The sequence below is a fragment of the Podarcis muralis genome, chromosome 4, assembly GCF_964188315.1.
Source record: "Podarcis muralis chromosome 4, rPodMur119.hap1.1, whole genome shotgun sequence".
In the NCBI taxonomy this organism is placed as follows: domain Eukaryota; kingdom Metazoa; phylum Chordata; class Lepidosauria; order Squamata; family Lacertidae; genus Podarcis; species Podarcis muralis.
Window position 1 is genome coordinate 94,992,334 of NC_135658.1, and position 22,147 is coordinate 95,014,480.

At 48.0% G+C, this 22,147-nt stretch overlaps 1 protein-coding gene and 1 long non-coding RNA gene across 2 annotated transcripts in view; one reads left to right on the forward strand and one right to left on the reverse strand.

Moving 5' to 3' along the window:
* The window catches only part of ABCC4 (ATP binding cassette subfamily C member 4 (PEL blood group)), a 152,472-nt gene extending 143,732 nt beyond the window's left edge, over positions 1 to 8,740 (reverse strand). Inside the window, exon 1 of the mRNA XM_077927718.1 lies at positions 8,549 to 8,740. Within this exon, the coding sequence (XP_077783844.1) occupies positions 8,549 to 8,625 (77 nt within the window). The 5' untranslated portion in view covers positions 8,626 to 8,740. The remainder of the gene's footprint in view (positions 1 to 8,548) is intronic.
* A 10-nt stretch (positions 8,741 to 8,750) lies between these two features.
* On the forward strand, positions 8,751 to 21,914 carry LOC114596580 (uncharacterized). Its single transcript, XR_003706567.2, has 3 exons — positions 8,751 to 9,037; positions 9,324 to 9,683; positions 21,034 to 21,914. It is a non-coding gene; the product is annotated as an uncharacterized LOC114596580 (long non-coding RNA).
* The last annotated feature ends 233 nt before the right edge of the window (positions 21,915 to 22,147 follow it).

Genomic DNA, 22,147 nt, shown 5'->3' on the forward strand with positions numbered 1-22,147 from the left:
ACGCCTCGCAAGACGGAAAACCCGCTAGACGAAAGGGTTTTCCGTTTTGGAGGCGCTTCGCAAAACGAATTTCCCTATGGGCTTGCTTCGCAAGACGACAGCCCATAGGGAAATCTCCGGGACAGCGGGGAAGCGCGTCTTCCCCACTGTCCTCGGACATCCTCCTGCCGCCAGGCTTCGGAAGGCTGCTCTGAAGCCTGGCAGGGGGGCGGAGAGGTTTTTAAAAAACCCCGGGACAGCGGGGGACTTCTCCGCTGTCCGGGGCGATTTTAAAACGCTGCCGTCCCGGGGAGCAAAGTCTTTCGCCCCTCGCCCGCCTTCAGAAGAGGTCCTGGACCTCTTCTGAAGGCGGGCGGGGGACGAAAGACTTTGCTCCCGCCTGCCTGCCTTCCCGGGAGAGCGGAGAACGCAGCGCTTCTCCGCTCTCCCGACGGCTTTTGAAGGCAGGCGGGGGGAGCAAAGACTTTCGCCCCCCGCCCGCCTTCAGAAGAGGTCCAGGACCTCTTCTGAAGGCGGGTGAGGGGCGAAAGACTTTGCTCCCCCGGGACGGCAGCGTTTTAAAATCGCCCCAGACAGCGGAGGACTTCTCCGCTGTCCGGGGCGATTTAAAAGCCCCTGGGAAGGCAGACAGGGGGGGACAAAGATTTTCGCCCCCCCGCCAGCCTTCAGAAGAGGTCCTGGACCTCTTCTGAAGGCTGGCGTGGGGCAAAAGTCTTTGTCCCCCCTGCCTGCCTGCCTTTAAAAGCCCTCCCGGGAGAGCGGAGAAGCGCGCTGCGTTTCTCCGCTCTCCCGGGAAGGCAGCCAGGGGGGACAAAGATTTTCGCCCCCCGCCAGCCTTCAGAAGAGGTCCTGGACCTCTTCTGAAGGCTGGCGTGGGGCAAAAGTCTTTGTCCCCCCTGCCTGCCTTCCCAGGGGCTTTTAAATCGCCCCGGACAGTGGAGAAGTCTTCCGCTGTCCGGGGCAATTTTAAAATGCTGCCGTGGGGGGGGGGGGGGAGCAAAGACTTTCGCCTCCCCCCCAGCCTTCAGAAGAGGTCGGGGGACAGATTGTCCCCGGACCTGGTCTGAAGTCGGTTTCCCTAGGAACGCATTAATTGATTTTCAATGCATTCCTATGGGAAACCGTGCATCGCAAGACGAAAAACTCGCAAGAAGAAAAAACTTGCGGAACGAATTAATTTCGTCTTGCGAGGCACCACTGTACTGTACTATAAAATAAATAAAAAAAATATTGTAGATGATAAAAATTACAATTACAATTTTTTCTTACCTACAGTGATGATAGTCATTGTTTGGGGGGCTTTTATCCATTTCCACAGTCACACAATCAATCAATCAGTAGCTGAACTGGGATCCACACAGTCACAAAAACAAATTAACTGAAAAAGCCCCAAAACAAAAAACACAAAATAGCACAAACAAAAGCACCAAACATAAGCTCCAAATATCTCCTTAGAACACTGCAATCAAAAACGGAAGGCTTGGGTTACAATAGGAGGGACGCAAACTAGCAGAGCAACAGGAAACACAGGGGGACGCAAAACGGAGCACGTTTGGCTTCCCCAAAAAAGTTCGAAAACCGGAACACCTACTTCCAGTTTTGCAGCGTTTGGGTTCCAAATTGTTCGTGAACTAAGCTGTTCAAAAACCGAGGTACTACTGTACTAGGTATTGACCATCCATCGCCATGTCCTTCTTATGAGCTTCCAGGACACCTGTCTATGTAAGCTTGGAAACAGAACGCTGGAATGCAAGAAGCATATGCTCGTCCCACCAATTCTCTTGCAGCTCCTACAGCTGGTCAACATAGTGGCTTAGACACTCAGGTACAGATTTAGATGGCCTTAGACACCTTCATGAAGATGAATCTTATGGGGTTAAGGATCCTTACTGCTTTAAGGATCACAAATCAATGTATGTAGCCATTTTGTCAGTTAACTAGGAGAGAATTTCATGGATGCATGGCTCCTCTATACGAGTATATAATGAGTATATAACCAGACTTAATCCACTGAATTTCCTTTTGGACTGGGAAGAAACCAAAACATATAAATCAACTTACGCAATAAATATTACATCATGATCTGAAATGCCAGTGGAAGCTGAAGGATGAATGTTACACGTATTGTTTACTGTTCTTGCATTTTATAAATGTATGTTTATATAGACAAATATAATTAAAAACTGAAGACGTGTCAAACACATTTGAACATTCAAAAATGCTATACAGGTGCATGACTCATACAGCAACTTTTGCCATCTCATCTTCAAGGTCACGACCATCTTAAATCTTAAGCATGAATTCCAATCCAGGCCAAATATTTCTAAGCTCTCTGCAGAAGCAAATTTTAAAAGAAGAATGAATTCTGAAAGTAAACACACATCCATTTGAAGCGCAGAATCTGGGATTCTGAAGTAGCTTCCGTACAAAGTATACACAACTCTGAACCCTGAATCTTCCCCCTTGGCAGATTCCTCAGACAGCCTGTTTATTATACGCTGCAAAATGTTTACAGGCAGTTAGTCACTCAGAGCTCATGGTACAGTCGGAACATACACCAGCCCTGGGCGTTGCGCTAGAAAAGCCATTGGAAAGTATTTAAGCTACTTATGCCGGAAAAATAACTAAAGGAAATACAAAGATTTCAACCAGATTGCATCATTTCAGAAGCAGGGTGACTTGGCTAATCCAGCACAACATTATCCATGAACTACAAAGGATTTTCAAAGGTCTTGCCTTTCCTCTCTCACTAATGAGAAATAAAAAGTCAAAACGCAGCATATCTAGAGCACAGTCCCGTATGTTTACTTAGAAGTAAGGCCCGTCATGCTCCATGGTGCTTACTGTCTATAGGTTGATTTATCAGTGGTCCTTGGAGTTTTGTGCTGCTGGCTACAAGAACTTAAAAGTTCCTGTAGACCAGGGAGTCCCAAACTGTGGTCCATGGACCACCAGCGGTCCACAAGAATCATTCAGGTGGTTCGTGGCATGTCTGCATTCAATATTCATACCAATTTTAAACTGTATTATTAGTAATAGCAAAAGGTAAAGGGACCCTTGACGATTAGGTCCAGTCGTGGACGACTCTGGGGTTGCGGTGCTCATCTCGCTTTATTGGCCGAGGGAGCCGGCACACATGTGGCCAGGAGCAGAGACCGAGCAATGGGAGCTCACCCCGTCGCGGGGATTCGAACCACCAACCTCTGATCGGCAAGTCCTAGGCTCTGTAGTTTAACCCACAGTGCCACCCATGTCCCGTTAGTAATAGTACATAAGCCAAAATTACCGGTACGTATAGTCAGAACACATTGGGTTCAACGGCGGGTGGGATTGCCAAAGTCTTTTCCCCCCAGACACCTGCTATTTTCCGTTTTTTTAATTTTTTGCCAAGTATATAAGTTGTGGGCTTACTGTATTAATATTTTACCACATAGAAAAATCATTCTATTCATTTACATTTATGTTATTTATTTATTTCCGTTTCTGTGCAACCAGCATTCAAGCAGCTACTCTTAAATTCCATATCAACTCCTTATGGCTTGTTTGTGGATCAAATATCCTAATAATTCTGTGGAATGCAAATTCTAGCACTATAAAATACAATATAATAAATAAAAGAAGCAATAGAAAAACAGTTAAAAACCATACAGCACCTAGTACAGTGGTGCCCCGCAAGACGAACGCCTCGCAAGACGGAAGACCCACTAGACGAAAGGGTTTTCCGTCGCGGAGGCGCTTCGCAAAACGAATTTCCCTATGGGGTTGCTTCGCAAGACGAAAAAATCTTGCGCGTTCCCACGGGTTTTTTCCGCCCCCCCCCCTTTTCCTAAGCCGCTAAGCCGCCTATCAGCTGTTCCGCTGATAACCCGCTTAACAGCTGATCGCGAAAAGCCGCTAGACCGCTGTAGCGCTAATCCGCTAAGCTGTCAATGGGCTTGCTTCGCAAGACGAAAAAACCGCTAGACGAAGAGAATCGCGGAACGGATTCTTTTCGTCTTGCGAGGCACCACTGTACCACACATTACAATTGTTACATCAGGGAGACAAATCATAAGGCGGTTCACCAATATCAGCAGCAATTTCCAAGTGGTCCATGGCAAAAAAGTTTAGGTACCACTAGCCCAGACCATTCACACTGTGTGGGTTACTTTCCAGACCAATTTTGCTGCAAACAGGTGGTGTCCCTTCACTCATACATGCAAACAGACATAAGACTGTGCACATTTCCGGAAGCTGATCCCTGTGACAACGTCCCTAACTGTGCAATAAACTGAAAAAGGAGGACACTGGGAAAGCTCAGTTGGTAGAACATGAGGCTCTTAATCTCAAAATCATGGTTTTGAATCCCACATTGGGCAAAAGATTCCGACAACACAGGGGATTAAACTAAATGACCCTTGTGGTCCCTGCTAACTGTACAATTCTATGATTCTAAGACAGCAGAACAACCACATGTGTATTAGATCTTCAGGCACAAGATTGGATCAATACATACAAAAAGGCAAGAGGCATGGAAGAAATAAATTCAAATGAATACATTTACAGGAACAATTTGTTTCAGCCTTCAGCTGTTAACTCTATGGAGGAGACCTGCCGTGTCTGAACCTAAACCACCTTGTGACCTTCCCCTAGCTGTTAATACATCAAAGGTACCTTGTGCACAAACTATTCCTGCATAATCTTTCCCCAGATAACATGCCTGCCGGAACAAACATCAGCAAGCATTTAGATAAATAGTATCTGCATATTTACATGGACCAGGATGGTTGGGAGTGAGCAACAATCACACTTCTCCTTAGCTTACGGGAAGCAGTAAATGTTTCCATTCTTAGTCAAAACTATTGAAGTCTTCGTATTCTGAAACTAAAGACCACAAAACATCTCTGGCCAGTGACTGGGTGACTCTCATACAGCTGTACAGCAATACCCATCTTGTATGGGTTTGAGTGCCAAGGTGGGAGATCTGCAATTAGGTTATTAGCAGCCCCAGAAGGCTGCTTTCTCTAACAGCGCCCCCCCCCCTAAGAATTCAAAATTTGCCAGGCACCAGGCTCATTTTGCACCTGGCTATCGGCCACTTGCGACCAACTGATGATGCCTCGGTGCCAGGATGGTTGGTGCTGACATCGCCACCATCTGGAGGTGCATGACTGGGGAGCCTTGGATCTTGACCATTTTCACGCACCAACAAGACATCCTATAGAATTCTGCCTGTGATATTTTATCTGCACGATCAGAACGAATCAGAAGCCAAAAGTTGTCTTTAAAAATATGACTTTTGAGCTGTCTGACCCCAAAATGGCAACTAGGCATTCTGTTTCGGAGACTGTAACCCTGGTTTAAGGAGTCACTTGGCACCTAGTTTATATCTCGAAGTTTCTAACACTGTATCTCTCTCTCTCTCACACACACACACACACACACACACAACTAATTACTATCTGCTGGGCAGAGAGGAAAACGGGAACAATAAATGTACAGTGGTTGCTCGGGTTGTGAACGTGATCCGTGCGGGAGGCACGTTCGCAACCCGCAGCGCCGCATCTCTGCACGCGAGGGTTGCGATTCGGCGATTCTGCGCGGTTTAGTGCTTCTGCACATACGCGAGCGCCGAAACCCAGAAGTAACCCATTCCAGTACTTCCGGGTTTTGGGGCGTCCGTAACCTGAAAACGGGCAACCTGAAGCATCTGTAACCTGAGGTATGACTGTACCTGTCTTTCCACCTTGCAGAATATAGCGTGTGTGTTTTGGGGGGGGGGGCGGAAATGATTTGCCTCAGTTAAACACCCTCGCCCAAAGCACCACTTCCCAAATATTCCACTCAAACCACCCCATAGGCCCATGTAGCCCTGCAACCTTCTTCTCACTGTGCACAGATGAAACTATAAGTACAAAATTAGCTGTGGGGGATCCTAAACACATTCAGTTTGGCCTGGCTGAAATCTTGCTCCTTAAGGTAGGTCAGGGTTACTGTCCCCAGGATACTGCAGAGGGGTGGGGTGGGGTGGGGATGGACTGAAGCTGAGAAAGACAAGGCAGCTTGTCTAAGGTCACCTAGTGAGTTATTGGCAGGGGCAACATTTGAACCAAGGACCCCAATTCTCTATGCCTCTACAAGGATGGAGTGGAGCCTAGCAACAAAAACAGGATCCAGAAGAATAGAGCACTGCATACTTGCGGGAAAATGTTAGTTATTGTTCCTCCACTGTGCATGTCTCAAACGTCAGCTAACCCTGACAGAAACTGAGCGAACAGCAGCTAGAATTTTTGTTAAAGTGAGAAGTGGGTTAAACCATAGAGCCTAGGACTTGCCGATCAGAAGGTCGGCGGTTCGAATCCCCACGACGGGGTGAGCTCCCGTTGCTCGGTCCCTGCTCCTGCCAACCTAGCAGTTCGAAAGCATGCAGTGCAAGTAGATAAATAGGCACCACTCCAACGGGAAGGTAAACGGCGTTTCCGTGCGCTGCTCTGGTTCGCCAGAAGCGGCTTAGTTATGCTGGCCGCATGACCCGGAAGCTGTACGCCGGCTCCCTCGGCCAATAAAGCGAGATGGGCGCCGCAACCCCAGAGTCATCCATGACTGGACCTAATGGTCAGGGGTCCCTTTACCTTTTTATTCTAGGATAAGGGATGAAAGGTTACCTGAGATGTTTAAAATCAATACTTCTCGAATAAAATTGAATTCATGCGCCTCTTTTAAGCACCTTAAAAGCCTGCTTTTACTTTAACCAGGGAGTTTAAAAGAGGTGCATGAATTCATTTTATATTATAAATGGGTAAGGAACAGCGAGGAAGAAAATATCTGATCTGAAGTCAAGGATGATAAAATTTAACTAGGACGATAAATTTAACATGACACATCACGTTACAGAAATGAACACAAGTGATGGATATTTGTGACTCCAGCAACCAAACATCAGAAAGGTTTACTTTCCATCTTACAAAAGATCTGCTGTTGCCCAGTAATTACCAGCTCTGTTTATGGAAATTTCTGGGCACTTAGCCCACATTCCAGCACACCTAACTTCAAGCAGGATTGTGGCCCTTTTTCTTCATGTAAAGTGATATTCTTGCCTAAATCATCCTTATTCTAAATAAATCCACTCTGGTGCTGCGGTACAACAATATAAACCTAGCCCTTTTCTTTTAGACAGAAGCTTAAATTTATAGCCCAATCCTAGTCTGGTCTCCCCAGAACTAAGCCCTGTTGAATCTAGTAAGGTTTGCTCCTAGATAAGTGGGACTTACTTTCTGAGTAGGCATGTATAAGAATGAGCTGTATGATTAGGAAATTTCTTGTTACAGGGTAAGATGGGAATGAATGGGATCCACACATGCCATGATTGTGGGATATTATTTTCAGTTAGATTTGATGTATTTCATTTTCGTATCTTTTATATTTTCTTTCACTTCGGCTGAATTGTGTAATATCACAAACTTCTACACACAGAGAGATAGCTCTTCCATTTAAACACTATTTACCAGTTCCAAACCCTGGTTCACTTGGACAAATAAATTACTGCACAATGCTAACCACGTCTACTCAGAAGTTAAGTCCAATTTAAGCCAGTGGGGTTTACTTCCAGTTAGGTGGTGTTAAGAATTCAGCCTTAATTTAGAGAACAATTCTAACGCCCACATCATTTTTCAGTGTACAAGAAGCTTGACAAATCCTACAATCTACTTACTGGTTTTCAAAAACCGTAGAAAAACAAATACTACTACTGAACACACAATACCTTTGGCTCCAGAATTATGATACTGAAATGCAAGCTACTCTAGAATAAACACAGATTGGGAGGGGAGGGAGTGGAGATTAAGTCAATGGGGAGAACACAATCCCCTGGTCACCTCGTGTCCCCAAGCACAGCTTCATGTCGATGAAGAGACACGCTAGAAAGCAAATCCTTCCCAAGATTTGCGGCCTCATGGCAGATCCATTTGTCTATTTATCTAATTCATATCCCGCCAGAGGATCCCGGGACGGTATACAGGCGGAACGGCGTTCTAAACACCCCACATCTTAACAGCGCGTGGGTTTTTATTACGGCACTCTGCACATGCCCAGGGGTACCATTGGCGCTGGTTCTCATCTTCCGCAACTGAAGCGGGGGGGGGGGGTGCAAAAAATAAAATCAACAATTAATTAAGGCAGAGGAGCAACTCGATCATTTGCTGGAATGAGAAGGGGAAGCAAGAAAAAAAGAAGAAAAATCTTTCCCAAGATTTGCGGCCCGATGGCAGATTCATGTGTCTATTTATCTAAATTATATCCCGCCCTCCGCCCGAAGATCTCAGGGCGGTGCGCAGGCAGAATGGCGCTCTGAACACCCCGCATCTTAACAGCGCGTGGGTTTTCATTCCGGCACTCTGCACGTGTCCAGGGGTACCATTGGCGTTGGCTCTCATCTTCCGCAACTGAAGCGGGGGAGGATGCAAAAAAACAACAACCCACCACCAATTAATTTGCTGGAATGAGAAGGGAAAGCAAAGGGGTAAAAAAAATAAGAAAACACAACACGAAAGGGATCCCGCCGCCGACCTACCAGAAGAAAAGCCGCGAGCAGAAGTTGGCACCGCGCAAAGGGTTGCGCTTCTCGTCCCGGGAAGGCAGCGCCTCCATCGCGCGCCGGGGAAGGAGCGCAAGGCGCCGCAGCAGCCGCAGGCGACGCCGATCGGCCGGGACCCGGCAGCCCAGTGGCCCGGCAGCCGCGGCTTTGCCGGGAAAGAGCCTCCCCCGGCGAGGCAGGGCAGGACAGCCGCCGCCGCTTCCGGGAAACCCGACACCCTCGACCTGCAAGCCGCCCGGAGGGCCCTAGAGGGAGCTGCAGCCGCGCAGCGATCAGAAAGGAGGGGAAGGGAGGAGACAGGCAGGCAGGCGCGCGCCCGCCCGCGCGCTCCAAGATCTAATCGGTCTCCTTTCCGGTCCGCTCATCGCTCGCAGGGGATCCCGCTTCTGGGATCAGAATCCGAAGAGTCATCCTTTGCACCAGCCACTAGCCGTAGCAATGAAAAGAAATGTACGGAAGATAGAGGTAAAAACTCAACTACAGACAATACCTTTGGGGGTTTACATCAAAAATCAAATAATAGATTTAATATATTTTTAAGATAGAGGTAAAAACTCAACTCTACCCCACTGACCACTTAACTGCTCTCTTCTCCATCGGTTCTGGAGCTTTTTCTGGGTCGCTTGCGGGGCATGATAGCACCCTTTGTCGTTTGAGCATCTTTATCAAAATGCTAACAGATCTGCCTGCCTTTGATCAGTTGTGCTTCAAGGGAAGCTCACCAGTCCTCTGATTCTTTCATATTTTCCAGCCCAGATAGATGTTAACCAAAGGATCTCACCATAGTCATCTCCTTGCAGGAGCAAGGAACCACAGGAGAATCAAATGCACCACAAGAGCATCTTGGATGAGATGGCTTTCAAAGAGAGCTAGACAATTGCATGGAGGAGAGGCCTACCAAAGGCAACTAGCCGTGATGGCTATGCTCAAAAGCACTTGCTGGAAGCCACAGACTCCCCCAACGTGTTTCACAAGGACCCCTTCCTTCCCTCTGCCCCAGTACCTGAGGGTCATCACGGCTCTCCAGGGATTTGGCCAGAACAAAGTACAGTGGTACCTCAGGTTACAGACACAATCCGTTCTGGGGTGCTGCTCGCACTCCGAGAAGTCCGTAAGTAGAGCGCCGCTTCTGTCCGTGCATGTGATGCGATAAGTGTGCTTCTGGGCATGTACGAAGCGGCGAACCCAGAAGTAAACACTTCCAGGTTTGCCACGTTCGTAACCTGAAAAAACGCAATGTGAAGCAAACGAAACTCGAGGTATGACTGTATATCAGGGGTCAGCCAGTAACTCCAGCACTGATTGTGCGGCAGACCAGAGGACAGGGGAGCGCATGTCCATATGCGTGCGCACACGCTATTTCCAGCACACTTCCGGGTCAGAGGAGCACCGAAAATAGCTTGTGTGCATGTGCACGGGCCTCCTCCAACCCAGGTGTTCACCGGAAATAACGTTTGCGCATGCGCAAATAACACATGCGCACAAGCTATTTCCACTGCTCGGGAAGTGGGCCGCAGCGCAGCGCCGGTAAGAGCAGGCGGCAGGGGTCGCCGTGGGCTAGATAAACAAGTTTATGTTGGGGAAAAGCTCCCTCCCTGCAAAGAAAACGAAGCAATCAGCAGGCGCCTGGCTCCCAGTCATGTTAGTACCAGTCTGGCGCATGAGGATGGGGGACACGGGAAGTAACCATTCTGATAGCATAGGGCACTCAATTGGCATTTCCACCTACCTGAACTCTGAGCCTTTTGCCCCTTGTTCTGGTCTGCCTCTCTCCTAAGGAAGATGCAAGCTCTTGCTGGAATCCACTGGTGAGGAGAGCGTTCCTGTGATTCCCAAATGTTTCAGAAGCATCTTTTCGTTCCTTTAGCTGCTTGATATAATCGTAGCATGGCAGAATTGGAAGGGATCCCAATGGTCAACTAGTCCAAAGCCCAGCAATGCAAGGATCCTGCCCACAGCCAGCCCTGGCTGGGCTCCAAACTCCAGCCTTCTGGTTACCACTGCAATTCTGCATGGTGTGGAGAAAGGAGAGAGAGAAATGTGTTGCGTACACTCTCATAACCCTGATAGGAGATCCACACCATGCAGCCCTTTCAATAAGTAAATCCTAAAGGGCTGTCACATGGAGGATGAAGCAAGCTTGTTTTCTCCTGTTCCAGAGGCCCTTAGGGCCTGAAGCAGTGACTCTCCTTCCTTGGAGGTTTTTAAGCAGCGCGTGGATGGCCATCAGCCATGGATCATTTAGTTGAGATTCCTGCATTGCAGGGGGTTGGACTAGATGACCCTCGGGATCCCAACTCTACAATTCTATGATGCTATGTTTTGAAGAGCATCCAATGCTCCTTTAGAGCACATCACTTCCCCCAAAATGATTTGTGCCAGATGGAAACCCAGCCAGATGGGCGGGGTACAAATAATAAATTACTATTATTATTGTGACTTCCCTCTCACAGACCTACAATCCCCAGAACCCCTAACAAACTACAATTCTCAGGATCATTTTGGGGGAAGACATCTGGTTTTTGGAACAGAGATGGAGAACCTGCAGTTTGCTTACCTCCATTTCCTAGGAACCAGGAATACGGTATGGTTACAGGGAGGAGCATGTACAGTGGTGCCCCGCAAGACGAACGCCTCGCAAGACGGAAAACCCGCTAGACGAAAGGGTTTTCCGTTTTGGAGGCGCTTCGCAAAACGAATTTCCCTATGGGCTTGCTTCGCAAGACGACAGCCCATAGGGAAATCTCCGGGACAGCGGGGAAGCGCAGCGCGTCTTCCCCACTGTCCTCGGACCTCCTCCGAAGCCTGGCGGCGGGGCGGGGACACCTCCTCCCGCCGCCGCCGGGCTTCGGAAGGCTCCCCGCCGCCCGCCTTCAGATCAGGTCCGGGGACAGCGGGGAGACGCGCTGCGCCTCCCAGCTGTCCCCGGAGCTTGCGGTGCAGGCAGCGGGGAGAAGCGCTCTTCTCCCCGCCGCCCACCTTGAGATCAGGTCTGGGGACAGCGGGGAGACGCGCTGCTCCTCCCAGCTGTCCCCGGAGCTTGCGGTGCAGGCAGCGGGGAGAAGCGCTCTTCTCCCCTCCGCCCACCTTGAGATCAGGTCTGGGGACAGCGGGGAGACGCGCTGCGCCTCCCAGCTGTCCCCAGAGGTTGCGGTGCAGGCAGCAGGGAGAAGCGCTCTTCTCCCCGCCGCCCGCCTTCAGATCAGGTCCGGGGACAGCAGGAAGATGCGCTGCGCCTCCCAGCTGTCCCCAGAGGTTGCGGTGCAGGCAGCAGGGAGAAGCGCTCTTCTCCCCGCCGCCCGCCTTCAGATCACGTCCGGGGACAGCAGGAAGACGCGCTGCGTCTCCCCACTGTCCCCGGATCTTGCGGGGCTGGCGCTGGGGCTCTCCTGAAGCCTGGAGAGCGAGAGGGGTTGGTGCCGCCGCCCGGCTTCGGAACGATGCTCCGAAGCCGAGTGGCGGGGCGGGAACACCTTCTGAAGGCGGGCGGGGGGCGAAAGTCTTTGCCCCCCCCCCCCCGCCTGCCTTCAAAAGCCATCCGGGACAGCGGAGAAAAGCGCTGCCTTTCTCCGCTCTCCCGGGAAGGCAGGCAGGGGGGAGCAACGACTTTTGTCCCCCCTGCCTGCCTTCCCAGGGGCTTTTAAATCGCCCCGGACAGCGGAGAAGTCCTCCGCTGTCCCGGGGCGATTTTAAAATGCCGCCCGCCAGCATTTTAAGATCGCCCGGACAGCGGAGAAGCCCTCCGCTGTCCCGGGTTTTTTTTAAATGCTGGGGGTGGGAAGAAAAGCCCTTGTCCCCCCCCCCCCCAGCCTTCAGAAGAGGTCGGGGGACAGACTGTCCCCCGGACCTGGTCTGAAGTCGGTTTCCATAGGAACGCATTAATTGATTTTCAGTGCATTCCTATGGGAAACCGTGCATCGCAAGAGGAAAAACTCGTAAGACGAAGAGACTTGCGGAACGAATTAATTTCGTCTTGCGAGGCACCACTGTATAAAATATTGAATGTACAGTGACACCTCAGGTTACATACGCTTCAGGTTACAGACGCTTCAGCTTACAGACTCCGCCAACCCAGAAATAGTACCTCAGGTTAAGAACTTTGCTTCAGGATGAGAACAGAAATCGTGCGACGGCGGCGCAGCACCAGCAGGAGGCTCCATTAGCTAAAGTGGTGCTTCAGGGTAAGAACAGTTTCAGGTTAAGAACAGACCTCCGGAACGAATTAAGTTCTTAACCTGAGGTACCACTGTAACTGTATCAGAATTATTAAAGGAATGTCAAGGAGGGAGGGAGGGGGAAAGAGAGGTTGTGGAACTCTGGTGGTGGGTGGTGATTGGATGAGGATTGGAAAGGGAGTTTGAACGCGTGGCAGTTGAGAGCAGTGGGTTCTGGAAGGGGCAACTATTCAGTTTAGGATCAGAAGTCTAGTCGTCATTTTTGTAATAAGGCAGCATATAAGATAAAGAGAATTTGAGGCCTTAAGCTCAGGTATACACGTCATTTAGTGAATCATCCATACAGCCTCCTTTAGTGAGGGGGCAGTACCCAGGATCTGGACCAAACATTGATATTTTTTGCTATTTTCTGGTTTCATAGCTTTATGTTCTGGTTCTAATGATGTAATAAGGGTGGGGCTCTTTAAATACTGGGGGCTGCCACACATTCCTTTTCTCCTTTAAAAAAATAAAAATTACCCCTCATTTTCAAAAGCACATGCATGATCTCTTTCTTCAGATTCTTCAGTTACATTTGATGTGGTGTTATATGCAGTATAGGGTTGGGAAGAAAAAGGGGGGTAAATTTCTGGGTTTCACAGGATCCTTAATTGATTTAAAAATTATTAACACCTTACATTGTTTTTACCATTTTAAAATAATTATTTTATATTTTTCACGTTTCACATTATTGTTAATTCTACCTTTAATAGTATACTTAATGTGTTACTTTTCGTATTTGTTTTCTTTTTCTTTTTATTTTGACAAAGTAATAATAAGTAAGAATAAAAAAGTGCACCCCACCCCTGAGACTATTCCATTGTAACTATTCAACCTCCCAAAATTTTAACACGTCTTATGATGGTTTGACCCCTTTCCGTTTTAACAGTACAACTTCTACAAACGCCTTCCATATCTCCTCAAAATCATTTCTCCTGCATATTCCCCGTCTTTCCTTAATGGCACATTTTAATTTATTATTAATAGCTATATCCTACACCTCTTTATACCATTCTTCCATTTTATTTTCCTCTTGCCCCTTCCAATGTGTTCTATCGTGTTTTATGTGCTCTGTTTTCTTCCTACTTTCTCAACCGGTTATTGACCTTAATCAGTATAGATCTATATACAGTGGTGCCCCGCAAGACGAATGCCTCACAAGACGAAAAACTCGCTAGACGAAAGGGTTTTCCGTTTTTTGAGTCTTTCCGCAAGACGAATTTCCCTATGGGCTTGCTTCACAAGACGAAACGTCTTGCGAGTTCTTGCGAGTTTGTTTCCTTTTTCTTAAAGCCACTAAGCCGTTAATAGCCGCTAAGCCGTTAATAGCCGCTAAGCCGTTAATAGCCGCTAAGCCGTTAATAGCCGCTAAGCCGCTAATAGCTGTGCTTCGCAAGACGAAAAAACCGCAAGACGAAGAGACTCGCGGAACAGATTAATTTCGTCTTGCGAGGCACCACTGTATCCTCTGGGTTTACATCGTGATTCACAGTGATGAAGGGCAGCTTGCTCCTGAGAAAGTGTGAATCAAACTGGGCTGCGACAGTGCCCAGGCCAGGGATTGTTGCACAGTCGGGCTTTCTGGTGCAGAAAAAACAGCCCAAGGTGCTTGTTGTTAAAGGATTATTTGGCGCTCTGCTTCAATGAAGCTGCTTCTACACACTCACAAAATTGGGACTCGGTACGATTTGGGACTTGGAATGGAGAAATGCGCTTGGAAGTGTTTGGCAATGCTTGAAGCAACTCATCAAGAAAATAAAAGGATTGCTGGTTACGTAGCCAGCATCACCTAAGCTCCTTGCAAACTTTGTGCAAGCAATTGGGGAGTCGTGCTCAGTTACCTGGATGCAACAGCAATTAGCGAGGTCCCGTTTGCAATATCTAAACGACCGGCTTGCAATATTAAGCCCCCTTAGCCAGTGTTCGTAGGGCTGGATGAAAACATTTTAAGTGCGTTTTAAGTGCAATATGCAATGTGACACTAGATGGCAATGGTGAGCCTCATGGAAAATTCAACGTATTTTTAAAAACGTTTTTTAAAAAAGCATTTTCAGAGCGGTTTTTTAAATATGTGTGTAGATTCCATCTGGGAACTCATGGCCGTTTTGGGGGGAAATCAGCAGTTCCATCCAGCCACTGTGACAAAAATTAGGCAGTGTGCAAACGATGTGCATGTCCAGACTTCAAGCAGTGTTGAAAACGCAGTGAGGTATGTTAAGAAAGCCTGATCACTGTTTTGTTGCAGGGTGTGTGTGTGTGTGTGTGTGTGTGTAAAACCTGATGGAACGGCTGTTACCGAGAAACTATTGGGAGAGTTTTGTTTGACTTTCAGAGGGCATGAGTGTGTGTGTGTGTGTGTGTGTGTGTAAGCATAGGGACGCGGGTGGCGCAAACAAACAATTTTTTTAAAAACAACAACAACACAAGGCACATGAGTCAGCAGAATCATAAGATGGCCGAGCAAAATCAAACAAGAGCAAAGCATGTAGGAAGGGCAGCTGAGCTACTTTTCAATGCCAAAAAGAGCATTGTTGCCAAGAGTGGTGCACGGATGAGAGAAAATAAACAGGAGCTAGCATCTCCCTGATAAAATGTACCGTATTTTTCGCCCCATAGGACGCACCGGCCCATAGGACGCACCTAGGTTTTTTTTTGGGGGGGGATAAAGAAAAATATATATCCCCCCCCCAGGTGCGGGGCTGGGGCGGGGGAAGCCCGAGCTTCCCCCGACAACAGCCCCCAGAACAGGCTGCTATCCGCAAGCCGTGGGAGAGCTGCACGAAGTTGCGCAGCTCTCCCACGGCTAGCGGAGGGCTGCGCGAAGCCCGAAGCTTGGGGCGTGCTGAGCTCAGCGCGCCCCAAGTTTCTGGGTGCCGGCTAGCGGGTAGCTTCCTGCAGCCTGGAGAGCGAGAGGGGTCGGTACGCACCGACCCCCCTCGCTCTCCAGGCTTCAGCAAAAGCCTGCATTCGCCCCATAGGACACACACATTTCCCCTTCATTTTTGGAGGGGAAAAAGTGCGTCCTATAGGGCGAAAAATACGGTATCTGTGTGGTAGAAGTAGATTAGAAACTCTTTTTTCAAGACACGTCCTCGTTTGCATGGGTATGTAAAATGAGAGTCGTCATAGCCATCCACAGTTAAAAGTAGAAGTCGGCCCTTGTTGCCTCTTTTCTGCTCTGCAAAATATGGCAATGCAACTCATGGCAGAATCGTTTTTATCAAACGGATCCTAAAATAACCTGAGAGCAGCCATACTGATCTCGGAGCAGGAAAGGGCCCCAGAGAGCTATCACGCCCCTGATATTTCTCCAAATAACTTGAATTGGTAATGTTTATATTTTAATGTTGTCTGTTGGTTCCGCAAACCTACTTTGGGATTAATTGCTATTTAAATTAGTAAATAATTTAAAAATGAGGGTGTGTTCTGCCCAATAATGAACCGTTTAATGGTGAGCATCAAGAAGCTCCCGTTACTTTTGTAGGAGGTAAGGTAACCATTCCTTGTATTATATTGTAAACAGCCCTGTGATCTTTGGATGAAGGATGGTATATAAATTGTTGTTGTTGTTGTTGTTGTTGTTGTTGTTGTTGTTGTTGTTATTCCTGCCCCAGACTCCTGTATCAGCTAACAAACACACTAGCAGGGAGCAGTATAGAAGCTTATTTTTGCTGAGGCTGCTCAAAGGTTGGTACAGCTGAGACTTTTGACCAACCTGTAGATCTAAAGGCTCTGATGCCCCAGCCCAATCCCATCCTCCTTATACCTCTCTCATCAGTAGCACCTTTTTTCTGCCAGCGGAGAGGTACCGTATTTTTCGCTCCATAAGACGCACTTTTTCCCTCCTAAAAAGCAAGGGGAAATGTGTGTGCATCTTATGGAGCGAATGCAGGGGGGAGGCAGGCGGGAAAAGCCCCCAAGAGCCGCACACTAGCTCCGTGCGGCTCTTGCAGGCTTTTCCCCAGGAGGAGAAGAAGAGTTTGGATTTGATATCCCGCTTTATCACTACCCGAAGGAGTCTCAAAGCGGCTAACATTCTCCTTTCCCTTCCTCCCCCACAACAAACACTCTGTGAGGTGAGTGGGGCTGAGAGACTTCAGAGAAGTGTGACTAGCCCAAGGTCACCCAGCAGCTGCATGTGGAGGAGCAGGGAAGCGAACCCGGTTCACCAGAATACGAGTCCACTGCTCTTAACCACTACACCACACTGGCTCCTGAAGGGAGGGAGAAGGGACTGACTGGCCGCATCAGTCTCTTCTCCCACCTCGTAGAAAAGCCCACGGGAGCCACGCACCCTTTAAAGAGCAGCACTCCCTTTAAATAATTTTTTTTTTTAATTCCCCCTCTAGAAACTAGGTGCGCCTTATGATCAGGTGCGCCTTATGGAGCGAAAAATACGGTAACTACACTGCTTCCTAGCATCACCCTAGAGCCGCTGCAACCATCAACACCTGGGGATTATAAAGAAAGGTCAAAGAAACCCCATGATTTTGGCTGCTTTCCAACACGTACATAATTGCACATCTCGACTTTGCAGCCAATGATTTTCATAGGAATCTGCATATTTCAGCAATCATCTGAGCACTTAACATGGATCCTTACAATATCTGGCAAGTACCTTGGCCTAAAGTGTTACTTGTAGGTAATGATACACCCAATTTATGAATTTACAATCACCCAATATAGTGAAAAAATGTGTATTTGTTACTTTTGGAGCAGAATGGTTTTACCGGTATATAGGGAATGAGGACTAGAATAGAAAGGGGCAGGGAGTTTCAAAGCAAATACAGTGGAACCTCAGGTTGCGAACATGTTCCGTGCAGGAGGCACGCTCGCAACCTGCACCATTCGCAACCCACAATGTCACATCTGCGCATGTGTGGGTCGCGATTCGTTGCTTATGCGCAAAGCGCAATCTAGTGTCTGCGCATGTGCAAGCACCAAAACCTGGAAGTAACCCGTTCCGGTACTTCCGGGTTTGGTGTGGTGCGCAACCCGAAATCGTGTAACCTGAAGCATCTGTAACCTGAGGTACCACTGTAGAAGATTGCACAGTTTTGTTCAGTAATGATACAGTAATGCTTGAAGCAATTCAGATGTGCATGAGCAAGAATACATACTTTTTTCAAACAAATCCTTTCTGTATTGGGTGTGAGTTGCTTCTGATCGGTACGTGACAGCTGCTTTGTAATGCATGTTCTCCATCAGTAGGTGTCGCTGTAGTGCTGCTTACAAGGTAATAACACAACAGCACCACCCGGTGCCCAAAATCAAAACAGACCTACCATGAATTATAGTTGGTCTTGTATCACTGGTTTCCTTGCAGAAAGCTCTTTGTGCAACTTGCACAGTACACAACGTCTGCATTAATTGAAAGCCCCTGCGGATACAAATAGCATTTGGGTCAGACTGTTTTTGTTTTTGTTTTTTGTCGTGCTAAATGTAGCAGGGCAAAGCTGTTCCCCTGCAAACTGAAGACCACATAGTGCATCCTAGTTACCTCTGTCTCTTCTCAGGCAGAGGAAAAACTGGAAGTTGCTGGCCGCAATAAAGAACAGCCATGGCAGACGCCCAGCAGTTGCCAAGCATCCACTGTCTAATTTCCTTCTTCCTCCAGAATGCAGTCTATTGCTTGCCATAATCTGTCAAGGAAACAGGAGATGTAATCATAGTCCACTCACAAGGGCATTACAGGGGTACAATAACCTGTAACCCCCCCTCCCCAAGCAGAGCAGCACATGGTGTACTTTACACTGGCGTAACTTACAGTGGCTTCCTCTATGCCAGCTTCTCGTGCATAGAATTGTTCCCTTGGGAAGTAAAGTTTCTTACAGTTTTTTATAAAACTCCAATATACCCTTTGCTGTTGGCAGTGGTTTCTACTGTGCATAACACTGGGCTCTGGAATCCAGCCTTTTAAGTATTTTGAGAGGCTTCTTTTGTGGCCGTCGTTAATCCTGAGGGTTTAATATTTCCTTATAGGAAGGGCCAGTCTTTGTCAGAAGGCGCACCCAAAACATGCAGGCGGTGTCCTTAATAGCTTTTTGTCTGAATACTCTTGGCAGGGCAAGGCTGAACGGAGCGAAAGATAAAAACTCTGCCATCACCATGGCTCAGCAACATTGATCGTTAACACTTAACCAATTTCAGATTGCTGTCAGTCGTGAAAAGAAGATGTCTGTGCAATGGGCTGTTTGCTTGTGAGTGAATGCAGTTTTCACCACAGATGTGACCATTCAAATCAAACACAGCCGACCAACCAAATATGATAGATTTTCCATTTATGCTGCCTTATGGGTGTAGGCGGGGCGGGGCAGCTGTGTCCCCCCCTCCCCGAATCAGGTAAATAAATAAAAATACTTAACAAAAAGTAGAAATAATCAGAATATTTGAAACTGAAATGCTTGCTGAGGTCACTTGGACGATGTTGTGGCGCATTCTAGTGATGCAACTGACAACCCAATTGAGTGATAGGCGTGGCTTCTGCAAACTGACCTATCACATGGCAGGTAGCTCGGTTCTGGAACAGGACAGGTGTTTGTCCTGCCCCCGCCATAAATCCTGGCTACGCCCATCTGCTGCCTACCTGTGACATGGCAAGTCAACACAGATGACGGCTGGTGGCTTCGGTTCAGTTTGGTTTGGCTGTATGCTCTCCTACCATGTGCCGAACAATATCAGAAGTGAACTTTTGACTCTGCTACCCTCGTGCCTTAGAGAGATTACATTTTTGTCTGCATTTCTCACCTTGTGCCTACAAGCGTGACCGGTTTTGTGTCCGAATTGCGTGGGGAAATCTCTCTCCCATGCTCAGATTTAGCGATGATAAGAGAAGTGCTGACAGGTGGTCACAGCCAATTAAAGGCTTCATTGCGCTTAGAGGCTAACCTCCCCTCTGTCGAATTACAGATTTGGCGTAGGACATTTAATTACTGGCTTCGCCTAAATTTAAACCCCACTGGCCTACTACCCTTAGTATCGCAAGATTGTCATGAGAGTGCTTGGACTAAAATTGTCAACCAAAAGCTTTACTTTTCTGATTTGTCACCACAACAGTTACTAACACTGGGCTTCAGTAAAGCAAATAATTTACAGTGGTACCTCGGGTTACATACGCTTCAGGTTACAACTGCTTCAGGTTACAGACTCCTCTAACCCAGAAATAGTGCCTCGGGTTAAGAACTTTGCTTCAGGATGAGAGCAGAAATCGTGCTCCAGCGGTGTGGCAGCAGCGGGAGGCCCCATTAGCTAAAGTGGTGCTTCAGGTTAAGAACAGTTTCAGGTTAAGAACGGACCTCCGGAATGAATTAAGTACTTAACCCGAGGTACCACTGTACATATAGGGACGTGGGTGGCGCTGTGGGTTAAACCACAGAGCCTAGGACTTGCTGATCAGAAGGTCGGCAGTTCAAATCCCCACAACGGGGTGAGCTCCCGTTGCTCGGTCCCTGCTCCTGCCAACCTAGCAGTTCGAAAGCACGTCAAAGTGAAAGTAGATAAATAGGTACCGCTCCAGCGGGAAGGTAAACGGCATTTCCGTGCGCTGCTCTGGTTCGCCAGAAGCAGCTTAGTTATGCTGGCCACATGACCCGGAAGCTGTACGCCGGCTCCCTCAGCCAATAAAGCGAGATGAGCGCTGCAACCCCAGAGTCGGCCACGACTGGACCTGATGGTCAGGGGTCCCTTTACCTTTACCTTTTACCACTGTACTTAGACAGCACCTATATGATATCGAGCAGCAGAATAATCCGAAATACAGACACTCTTTCACTTTCGCAAGATTGAATATGCTGCCTTCCGCAGGACTTGAGGGTTGATTTCAAAAAAATCCACTGGAAAAACAGTTACCGTATGTCCATGTGAAGATGGCAGTATTGAGTCAGTGGCTCATGTGTTTCTGGCTTGCACTCTATAAACATTTGAGGAGTGAGGTTATGACCCCTCTATTACTGTCCATGCCGGGTTGCTCAACCATTGCTACTGTGTCCTTTCTTTTAGCAAGTCAAGATGATCAGGTGGCAGCAAAACCTGTAAGGGTTTTAGCGGGGGCAATTAGAATAAGATCTATTATTTGATTATTGATGTAAACCCCCAAAATGTAGATTAGTTTTTACTGCTATCTTCAGTACATTTTATTTATTTTATTGCTATGGCTAGTGGCTGATGCAAATAAAGATTCTTCTTCTTCTTCTTCTTCTTCTTCTTCTTCTTCTTCTTCTTCTTCTTCTTCTTCTTCTTCTGTTAAAGGCTCAACAAAAGCAGGTTGGAGAACATTATGGAGGTTTCCAGTTCCATTGGGGCTGCCGGTTTGTTGCTAGGATATAAAGTGCAGACTTTTCAGATGCGGGTGGCACTGTGGGTTAAACCACAGAGCCTAGGACTTGCCGATCAGAAGGTCAGCGGTTTGAATCCCCACGACGGGGTGAGCTCCCTTTGCTCGGTCCCTGCTCCTGCCAACCTAGCAGTTCGACATATCACAGGCCCGACATTGTACGGGGTGTTAGGGGAAGGATAGCATCTCTGGTGGGGCAACACATATTGCTTCTTCTGGGGTAGTTTGTCCACCTTTGGTCCCCACCCTGCACTCAGATCTCACCTGTGGCTGTCAGCATGTGACGCCGGCTGCATCCTGGGAAACGGCTTCGACTGGCAGGCTAAACCAAGTGTGGGTAGCTGATAAGTCTCAAACCCTCGGTGAGTTAAGGACCTTCCCCTGCATGCAAAGACAGGCTCCGGAGAATTGAGCAGACAAGACTAATAGTAGGTCTAACGGTCAAGAAGGCAGCTTCTACACGTGCCGTAGAGGGAAGTGAAGGTTCATCAACCTGGGAAGATAGCCCATCTTCTTCTTGTTGTTTAGTTGTTTAGTCGTGTCCGACTCTTCGTGACCCCATGGGCCAGGCACTCCTGTCTTCCACTGCCTCCCGCAGTTTGGTCAAACTCATGCTGGTAGCTTCGAGAACACTGTCCAACCATCTCGTCCTCTGTCGTCCCCTTCTCCTTGTGCCCTCCATCTTTCCCGACATCAGGGTCTTTTCCAGGGAGTCTTCTCTTCTCATGAGGTGGCCAAAGTATTGGATTCTCAGCTTCATGATCTGTCCTTCCAGTGAGCACTCAGGGCTGATTTCCTTAAAAATGGATCTTCTTGCAGTCCATGGGACTCTCAAGAGTCTTCTCCAGCACCATAATTCAAAAGCACCAATTCCTCGGCGATCAGCCTTCTTTATGGTCCAGCTCTCACTTCCATACATCACTACTGGGAAAACCATAGCTTTAACTATATAGACCTTTGTTGGCAAGGTGATGTCTCTGCTGTTTAAGATGCTGTCTAGGTTTGTCATTGCTTTTCTCCCAAGAAGCA